General features: G+C 37.5%; 1 protein-coding gene across 1 annotated transcript; it reads left to right on the top strand.

The window, feature by feature from the left end:
- The first annotated feature begins 3,984 nt into the window (after window positions 1–3,984).
- Window positions 3,985–6,265, top strand: LOC108323620 (notchless protein homolog). Its single transcript, XM_052867143.1, has 6 exons — window positions 3,985–4,053; window positions 5,101–5,238; window positions 5,629–5,771; window positions 5,849–5,903; window positions 6,031–6,087; window positions 6,182–6,265. The coding sequence occupies exons 1-6, from the start codon at window positions 3,985–3,987 to the stop codon at window positions 6,263–6,265; spliced, it is 546 nt and encodes a 181-aa protein (XP_052723103.1).
- The last annotated feature ends 4,344 nt before the right edge of the window (window positions 6,266–10,609 follow it).

The raw sequence follows: 10,609 nt of genomic DNA, 5'->3' as shown, positions 1-10,609 counted from the left end.
ACGGAGTAAATTCTTCGGTTTTGTTCTCCACGGTTGTCCTCATTATGAAGGGGGCTGAACGTTCGTCTCTTTTAAGAAAGTGGAACATAGAATGAAAATGTGAATAAAAGGAAGTATTAAGGTGTGCGAACACTATAAGAAGTGAAATTATGATTTTGGTATTTGAACGAGCGTTCCATGGAGGGACGACTCTGATGTTTATTGAATATTAAATTTTTGGTAAAGTATGACTGTGGATAAGTTAAGCCTCGCAGTCCATCCTGATGTTCCGTGAATACTATCTTCATGTAGAGGAAGTATGTCATGTGTGGGAACGGCAGGAGGTCCTTAGTCCATAAGTTAACATGGGCGACGTAAGAACGGACTGACCTCGAGTGGCAGCTGTTTGGTGTATCCCAGTTACTACACCACTCGGGTGCAAGGACGCTTGTAACTACACAGATTCATACAGTCCGGACGGTCGGTCTAGTATTCATATATTTATGTTTTGGATGATGTTATGTGTATTGAAGTTATGGATTTTGTTTGAATAGAAATGTTGAAGTACGAATTTAAATTACTTAAGCTTACCCTTTCGTTCTTCTTTGTGTTGTCATCTTGTTATGTACGTTCGTCCTGTCCTTGCAATGATCATCCGCGTGGATGTGAGCAGATGGTGATGCGTCCCTTGAAGAAATGCTAGAAGAAGAAAATTTGGAGGACGCAACTCTGGTGGATGTGGAAGTCAAAGCCGAGCCTTAGAGCGCTCGCTCGTGTGTTGTAGTTTTCGCTAAGTTATTTTTGTGGACGTTCGGTTATAGCTTTGTAAAGCCGTTCGTCCTTGAACTCTTGTATATTTTTAACGTTCGTTATTTTCTGTATGTTTCGGCCGTTCGACATTTAACGCTCGTTCGGTTTAATTGTAAGACTGCACTGTTTATTTGCTTAATGTAATTAATTCTGATTATGGTAATTACTATATTTTGGGATGTTACATTTCCCTACCAAATCATATCATATCTTTCTATTTAGTGTAATCAAATCATATCTCTAACACTTCCCCCAAGCCAAAGCATATGTATCACATGAGACAAACTTGTTACAGATGTCATCAACACAAAGACTCCTTGAGAGACTTAGTAAAATGAAACTCAGTTGGTTGCTGAAGCTGACAAAGTAAATGATGACAAAGCTAATAGATATTTTGTTAGGGATTCGGGAAGGAATTCCTAACAAGCTCTCTCTCTATCTCAAACACAACAATCAAGAACTTGTAAAAGAAGGAATAGTATGAATGGTATTCACAACAATGAATCAAGAATACACTGTATTTTAGGAGCTTAACCTCCTCCACCTGGTGCTAAAGACGGGTCAACACATACAAACTACACAACTGGCTAACTGAAACAATAAAGGGTCCTAATATATAGGCCTTTTTCCGCCCCCTCACTTAACTGATTAACAGTTAAGTGTTCTGTTTCCCTTTTCTCCTTTCCTATACTCTCTAAGTCCTAACATTACTCCCCCCTTGAAGATCAACCTTGTCCTCAAGGTTGGAAACGTGAGATTTGATCTCCTTGATCTGCTTCATCACCGTGTACTCATATGAATGGAATCCTTTGGCAACTGCCCTCCAATTCAGGTCTGGAGGTTTGGGTGGTGGCAATTCTTCCTCCAATAACTTCCATCCTTCTTGGATTTTATTAGCTTCCAGCATTCTGGTCACCTCATTTCCAGAATTATAAGCCGTGAGGAAATGGTCTTCGATGTCTTTCAAAGCTTCAAAAAGTTCTCTCCCCTCTGCAGGTGTCTCACGAACGGCAAGACCCTTCTTTTGTTCGCTGGTCCACCTCTTCACCAAGTCTGTCCTTCTCTCCCGGGCATTGATTCTTCCATCCACCTTTCCCTCCTCATCCTTCATTCTAATGGTAAGGCCGTTCGGCCAATTACTGAGAGGTTGTTTGGACTGTAAGACTGTTCGGCCTTTGAATCTAATTGTAAGACCGTTCGGCCAATGACTAGGAGACCGCTTTGAGTGTAAAACCGTTCGGCCTTTTATTGTAGCTATAAGACCGTTCGGTTCCTCCCGTCCTCTTCCATTCTGGTCCGGTAGTCCTCTCCCGTGCGGATCCGGCAATCCTCTCGCGTTCGGTTCTGGCAGTCCTCGACCGTTCGGTTCCAGCAGTTCCATCACGTTCGGTTCCGGTCTTCTCACGTTCGGATCCAACAGTCCTCTACCGTGCGGTTCTCTTCTCCATATCTTTATGTCGTTCGGCTCCTCCCCTGCATGCAACTGTTCGTTCTTTATTGACCAATATCGTTTGGTTCCCTGGCAGACCGTTCGGTTCCGGTCTTCTCACGTTCGGATCCAATAGTCCTCTACCGTGCGGTTCTCTTCTCCATATCTTTATGTCGTTCGGCTCCTCCCCCCTGCATGCAACCGTTCGTTCTTTAATGACCAATACCGTTCGGTTCCCTGGCAGACCGTGCCTATTCCAAACTGACCCCACACTCTTGGCGGCTCCCGATCGGCCTGGGTGATTGGCCTCGGCCTCCGACCGTGTCACCTCACCTCTTGTTCGTCCCCAAGACGACTGGTCTTCTATGGCCTCGAATTGCTCGGCCAATGACTAGTAGACCGTTTTGACTGTACGATCATTCACGTTCGATGTTGGGAAGTATTCTTCCGCGGTTCCCGACTGCTTACTGGCCGCCACCCTTTCAAAGATGGTACCCCGTTCTGTTCTCCAAATCGCACCACCACTGCCCCCTTCAGACCTTCCCAAGAACGATTCTTGGCTTTCTCCTTCCAGGCTCTGAACCAGTAGCCAGCGCTCCCCTTCAAACCCTTCGAAAGTGGGTAGTTCTACCCTTTTTCCCCGGTTAGGTTGGACGTCTCTTCGGTCTTCATCCAGTTCCTCCTCCGAGCATTCCCTTCTCCCTTCTCCTCTGATTCTCGTTAACAGAATGTTGATCTTCATCTACAGACCCTGGACTGCCTTCTAATCCCTTTTCCTGGGTCCACACCCTTCCTCCAAGAACTCGCAAGAGTTCTCTAGTTTCCTGCCGCAGTTCTTGCATATTTTTTTTCCATTCTGCTAGCTCCCTTTTCTGTTCGCTGATCCTCCTTTCCCAAGAATTGTCTCTTCCTTCCATCATGCTCCTTTCCCCAAGAATCCGACACCCTTCTCCAAATGGGAATCTGGCAGTTTCTCGATTACTTCTTGATCCTTCACCTCCACTCCGATCCGGCAGGTCGGACCACTTTGTTAGGGATTCGGGAAGGAATTCCTAACAAGCTCTCTCTCTATCTCAAACACAACAATCAAGAACTTGTAAAAGAAGGAATAGTATGAATGGTATTCACAACAATGAATCAAGAATACACTGTATCTTAGGAGCTTAACCTCCTCCACCTGGTGCTAAGACCGGTCAACACATACAAACTACACAACTGGCTAACTGAAACAATAAAGGGTCCTAATATATAGGCCTTTTCCCGCCCCCTCACTTAACTGATTAACAGTTAAGTGTTCTGTTTCCCTTTTCTCCTTTCCTATACTCTCTAAGTCCTAACATATTTCCTCGACATGACTTTCTCTCTGTCAAAGTGACAATCAATATTCATCATGTTTCATTTTTTCAAATCATATCTTTATTTAATACACCTCCTCAAGTTAGAACATATGTATCATAAGTCAAACTTCTTAAAAGTGGTTAAAGGGTATAGCAGCTGCTGTAGAGAAAAAATGTGTAACTGACACGATGGCTGTGGAAAGCAAAAAAAATACTTAGAGGTATTTTTAAAGCCAAATGAAAGTCTATCATGGAATGACGAAAGTCTATCATTGATACGATGATGTTCTTTCTTTTCTTAATTTTTGAATCAGCTACATGTATTTTCTGTTATTAAACTGTCTTTACTTTCCAATACTTTTTCTAATATTTTGGAAAAATTTTAGGGACATGGGCATTGGGTTAATTCTTTGGCATTAAGCACCGAGTATGTTCTTCGCACAGGAGCTTTTGATCATACTGGAAAACAATATTTCATCTCCAGAGGAAATGAAGAAGGTAACTTTTTAAATTTAATGGTATTGTTGGCCCTCTGAACGTAGGATTTTAGTTACTAGACCCGACTGCATTGGCTGGTCAGATTGGTTAGCCCAAACTCAGATTGGTCAGGTTTGTTTGATTATAGATTGGTTCATTGCTTATATTCTTGCTTATCTCAGAATTTTTTTTTTTTGATATTGCTCAATGGCATTGTTTTATTCTGTATCCAATCCCATATAACAGTATTAGGCTTGATTTTTGTTATAAAAATGTTACTTGAACTTGGAAATTATTCTTAATAATTTATAATATTTTAGTGAGCAGCTTAATGTTTGTCGAAGTTTGTAATTTTGTATGCTTTAGAGTTTAAAGCTCTCGAGTACTGCTTTATGCCGTCCATAAGTGATTTGTGTGGTTCTTAGTTTGGAAAGATTTATTGTTTTTCTGACAGGAAGTTGAAAGTGTATGTAAGGAAGAAGAGAGGTTAGTCGACTGTTATTAAACAGTTAGAGAGAGTTAGTTGGTTAGTTGGCCTAACTGTGTTAACAGTTAGATGGGGCGGGAATGTTATGTTGTATAAATAGGTGAGCTGGGGATTAGAGGAGGAGGAGGAGGGGAAGCTCTGGTGTTTGAACAGACTTGTGAGTCTTGTTGGAGGGAGGTTAGGCTCCCTTGTTGCTCCATTCTTGTATTCTTTCTTGATTGATCAATAAATCAGAGGTTATACAGTATTCTTTCTTCTCTGTTAAAGTGTGTAGTGAGTGGTGGATAAGGTTTCTTAATTGGAAACCTATCATTTTCATATTACATTTTTCTCATTTCTGTTAATTAATGTTTTGGAACTTTGGTTTGAAATAATTAATCCTTCCATTCTTTTCTTTTAGTTATCCATTTTGCATTCATAGCTATTGTTAGAGTAGTCGATGCTTTCAATCTATTAAATGTTAAATTTATCTTTTCCTCACATTTCTCAGGTTTTAACTATTACAGATTGCTTCCTCTCGGAACATCTTCCATCTCTGTTATACATTTACTAATACCAGCTTATGCCACTGATGAATATAGGTTGCTCTGGAAAGGTATCAAGCAATGAGAGGCAATGCCCCTGAGAGATTGGTCTCTGGATCTGATGATTTTACTATGTTCCTTTGGGAACCTTTTGTCAACAAGCATCCCAAAACTCGCATGACAGGTCATCAGCAGGTACAACTTTTCTTTATTTTTCTTATCATTCAAATTATGGGAATGAGAATAAACCAAAACTATCATCAAATGCAATGCAACTTCGGTTTATATAAGCGTTATTGAGTGCCTAAGGCCTTTTGAAAGAATATTATGATATATGACTGTATCTTTGCAATCTAAAATTTGGAAAAAAGGTTCTAATAAATCTGATATCCTTTTCTTGGCCAATGTATCAGATCTAAACTTGAGTCACAGCAGGTTGTCCTGCGGACTGCAATGTCTCCAAATTATGTTAAATATTTGCTGATGTCCATTTCTTGTTATTAGTTGCTGGTTGAAATTGATTGTATTGTTACACATTTAACATCTTTTAGGTTTAATGATTAAGTTAAGCTTTGTTGCTGACAGCTTGTGAACCACGTCTATTTTTCACCTGATGGGCTATGGGTGGCAAGTGCTTCTTTTGATAAATCTGTGAAGTTATGGAATGGCACCACAGGGAAATTTGTTGCTGCCTTTCGGGGCCATGTCGGGCCTGTTTACCAGATCAGGTACAATTACGTGATTCCTTCTTACTTGAAGCCAACGATATTTCATTTAGAACCCTAACCAAGTTATTATTGTACAGCTGGTCTGCAGACAGTAGACTTCTTCTAAGTGGCAGCAGAGATTCCACACTTAAGGTAAGCATGGTTTTCTGTTTCTATTAATAAAGGATTTTGTATCACGATTTTTTAGTTTGATTTATACATCAGAACGTATAAATTTTCATTTGCAAAGGTGGAACCTTGGCCATGTTTGGTTTTCCAGGTTTGGGATATTCGGACTCGGAAGTTGAAACAAGATCTTCCAGGCCATTCTGATGAAGTATGTCTTTTCACATGCCAAATTTTTTGGTATTATTTTGCTATATACTTTTTCGTTCTAGTTGCTTACCTAAATTTATTTTCTTGCGGTAAAGGTTTTTTCTGTTGATTGGAGTCCCGATGGAGAGAAGGTAGCCTCTGGTGGTAAGGATAAAGTGCTGAAGTTGTGGATGGGCTAGGCTAATTTTGGGACGAATGTTGGAATCTAAAGTAAGTGTAATCTAATCTCAATTGAGTCATGGAGATTCCAATGCAAGGTCCTCTTTAAATTATATGGACAGCATATAAGATGTGTTCATCAGAAATATTACTCCACATAAGCAATTCAGGTCTGGCCCTGGACGAAGTTGCTCAAATTGAGTCTCAGCACAGTGGTAAAGAAGCTGATTGAAATTTTTGGATGCCAATCACATACTAGCGAGAATATATACCTACCAAGATGTTTTATTGTCTGTTTTGAAGTCTTTTTGTTTTTGTCCTACCCTGGCATTTTCTTCTAACAACAATGGCCATTTTTTGGTTAAACTGTCATTTTTGTTCACCTTGTCACTTTTGTAGTGTTTGAATGGAGTATTTTAAATTGAGATGTAACGGTTAAAATTTAGTTCTTATTTTGTAAAGCTGTGTTCAGACTGCTATTTAGTGAAATTAAAACATCCATGCAAACATGAAAAAGAGATGTGAAAGGCTTGGAAGTACAACACGACCAAGTGCTGTGTGTGGATGTCCTCATTGAACCATTACACCCCTCCTTTAACCAAATCGTAGATGAATGGTGGGTGGGGTATCTTCAGAGATTCAAACTTCTAGTTTTAGATGGTTTAAATGGTTAAAATGTTGAAAAGAAAGAAATGTCGATTACTTTCCCTTTAGATATGTGACTTCAATTCGGCAAAATCTTACATGGTCCCCGTCAAATTAGCGGTGGATTGTTCTACTAACCCGTTTTTTTTAAATTAAAATATAAAATAAATTAAAAGTTAATATTTTTATGTTATATTATTTTAAGAATATAAATATATATTAGTGTTGTAGTTTAAACCATTATCATTATAAATTAAATTTTATTTTTTATTTATAATAGAATAATATGATATGTAAATATAATATTATTTTAATTTATTTGATTGAAAACATTAATTAAAAATTTAAAAAAATTTATATAATTAAATATGCTTTAAATATGGATAAACGAATTTTAAAAATAATTAAAAAATTTAAAAAAAAAATTGGCAGGCTAGGCTGTCCCTTAATTCCATAAAACTGGATTTTACTTTCCGCAACACAGTAGATCAATTCTGAAATTTCTTTTTCGAAAGACAGTTAACACACCCCTGTTCCGGATCAAAATTTTCGTAACCCTGTGATGAGGTGCAGGTAGAAATTTGATGGGATGCACGAAGAAACACCCATCACCATGCATTTTTATCCCCATTTGTGTGCGTGTCTTGTTTGAGAACGTTCCGACGCATCTGTAGCACCCAAACCCCTCTGAACGGACGCTAAGTGTCAAGCGGGGGTGATCCAGAAATCAGATAATAGAATGCAGGTGTCAGCAGATGAGCGGACGTTCGTTTTAAGCAAAACTGAGTTTTTGGAAAGTTGCGTCATACTCTCTGCATGCATCTTCTTCTTCAAAACTCTGATATTTCTCATTTCTCCTCCTTCTCACTAAAAGCTCTCCCTTCTCTCTACGAAATCTTACCTTTTCTCTTCTCCGATCTCCATTCAGGCACCGTAGAAGCATTTCCGGCGTCCCAAGCTTCAGTTTGAACCGATCAGTTTCGAGTTCTGAACGGGTAAGTTCTTCTTGTCCTTAGCTGTTCGTTCTCGGACACATGCAAACCAAGTTCTGGTTGCATGAGTTCATAGTCTCATTCTGAACCATTTTGGTTTGTTGTTTGATTCTGGTTTGAAGAGTCGTTGAGCGTTGAGGGTAGAAGGAATCGTAGTCAGGTGAACCGTATTTCTGTCTCTAGGACGTTTGTTTACGCTCAGAGGTAAGGGAAGCTTATCTAATTTAATTTGTATGTTTACTGTGCTGCATGAACGTTCGTTGAGTTGCTAAATTAAAGTGAAGTATGATTGTTGTGATATTTGACTATATGATATATGATGGTTGCTATGTTCTGGGGTATGAAATATATGAAATTTATATGATATAGATTAAATGAAGTATGAAAATTGATTATGATATGAATGTATAAAGTTATGAAACTATGTGTTAAGAACTAAGTTGAATATGAATGAAATTCTGGATATGAAATTTTCCTATGATAGTGTACGTTCGTCACTGAACGGTCATTGATCGTTCGGTAATACTAGAAATCCTGGTTAAAATTGGATTCTTTCATTTGGAAAGAATCTTAGTTGAGGACGAGCGTCTTCGTGTGGTAGTACTATGCTTGAGCGTTCGGCCAAGCATAGTTGTATCTGGGTATTCTGTGATAAACTTAAATTTGTAAATATATGTAATTGTATATTTTAGTTATTCTTAAACACTATTCCAATAGTATCTTATTATATTTATCAAGCTTCTATTATAAGTTTAATAGGGCTCGGTCTCACACCAAGTGCTCGTAATGAGGAGTGTTCGGTCTTATATCAAGCGCTCGTACTCGTTTCTTTTATATCTCAATGAAAATAACGTTCGTCCAAATTCAATAGAGGTTTCTTTCTATAGTGTTCGATCATTGACTGACATTCGGTTTTCGGGATGCTAAACTCAAATAAGCTAATTTTTCATAAGCGTTCGGTTTCTTTATGTGAATTCTTCTAAGTATGGTTCTTTAAATGTCTTGAAGAGTCTACATTCATTGGTTCCGACCTAAAGCCTTAGTACTTGGCATGTTCTTTGAGGTGTTCGGTTTAAGCTCCCGAGAGTCAGTTCATTCAATTGGCTCACTTTTTAAAGTAACGTTCGTTCTAGTCGTTCTTGTGACATATAGTTGTACTCGGTTTCTTTCTCAACATGACAGTAACCCTCTCGGTCTTATTCTATTATGGAACGGGAGATTTCTCTGTCTCGTTCCAAGTGTTCGTCCTCGTTCTGAGTGAGGATTGAACGTTCGGTATTGGATGTCCTTAATAATCCTTGAACAAAGATGAATTTGAGTAGATTTGATAATGAAAGATGAAGAAAATATGAGATGGATGAAATGTTGTGGATTATGAACGAGCGTTCCAGGGAGGAACGACTCATGGATGATTATTGAATTTGTAAAGTATGACTGTGGGCATGCTAAGCTGGCAGTTCATCCTGATGTTCCGTGAGTACTCGTCCTCACGTAGAGGAGGTAGGTCATGTGTGGGAACGGCAGGAGGTCCTAGTCCTTAGGGTTACTTTGGACTAATAGTACTAACCTCGGGTGGCAGCTGTTGAGGGTATCCCAGTTACTACATCACCCGGGTGCACGAACGCCTGTAGCTACGCAGATTTCATACAGTCCGGACAGTCAGTTTAGTATTATGATTTATATGAAACGTATGATGAAATATATCTTGTGTGTTTGATTGTGTGAAATGTATGTCTATACATAAATTAAATTACATAAGCTTACCCTGTGTTTTCCTTGTGTTGTCTTATTTTGTACATCCGTCTTTGTCATTGCAATGATCATCCATTGTGGATGTGAGCAAAAGGAGACGAGTTCCTGGAAGAAGCTTTAGCGGAAGAAAATCTTCTTGAGGTGGAAATGAAGACCGAACAATAGGACGTTCGGTCATTATTCTAGTTACAGTAAGGTGGTCGTTTGATCACCTCCTCTTTTGATTATATTTGACCATTCGGTATAAACTTTTGTAAACTGTTCGGTCAGGTTTGCTTATTCTGTATAGTTTTAGTCGTTAGTCGTAACCTTTCTGTAAGGCCGTTCGGCCATAACCGTACGTTATTTTTAGTATAAGACTGATTTGACTTATTGGTAAATGTAATTATTCTATTATATAGTTATACTGTATTTTTGGGATGTTACACTATTATGTTAAATTTAATAATAAATTATATAAAATCATAAGTCCATTATAATAATTATTTTTAAAACTAGAGATGTTTGTTTACTTCTTTATTATAATGAAAAATAAAAATATTATTTTTATTATTAAAATAAATGTAAATACAATTTATATTTTTAGTGCGAGTAAATTTTATTTATTTTGTAGAAACTTTTTTGCTATAAATAGTTATTTTAAACTAAAAATAATTAAATTTTAAAAAAACAAGAAAATAACAGTTAGATTTAAGAAAACGTACAAGTTAAAGAGTAAAATATAAAACAATTAATTTAATTTTTTTTAAAAATGTTATATAAAAAATAAAATAAGAAACGGAATGTGCACAAAAAAATATCTTTTTATATAATAGTTTCTCGTATAGATTATGCATGTCATTCTTTCTACTTAAAAATTCACTATTTTTATTTATTTATTAAAAAATATTTATTTATTAAAAAAATTATTTGAATATTTTTAATTAAGTTTGTATAATTATTTCAAATTTCTATATTTTTAATTAACTCTACATA

The sequence above is a fragment of the Vigna angularis genome, chromosome 8 (genome assembly GCF_016808095.1).
Source record: "Vigna angularis cultivar LongXiaoDou No.4 chromosome 8, ASM1680809v1, whole genome shotgun sequence".
NCBI classification, from domain to species: domain Eukaryota; kingdom Viridiplantae; phylum Streptophyta; class Magnoliopsida; order Fabales; family Fabaceae; genus Vigna; species Vigna angularis.
This window is presented reverse-complemented; position numbering and strand designations above follow the sequence as displayed.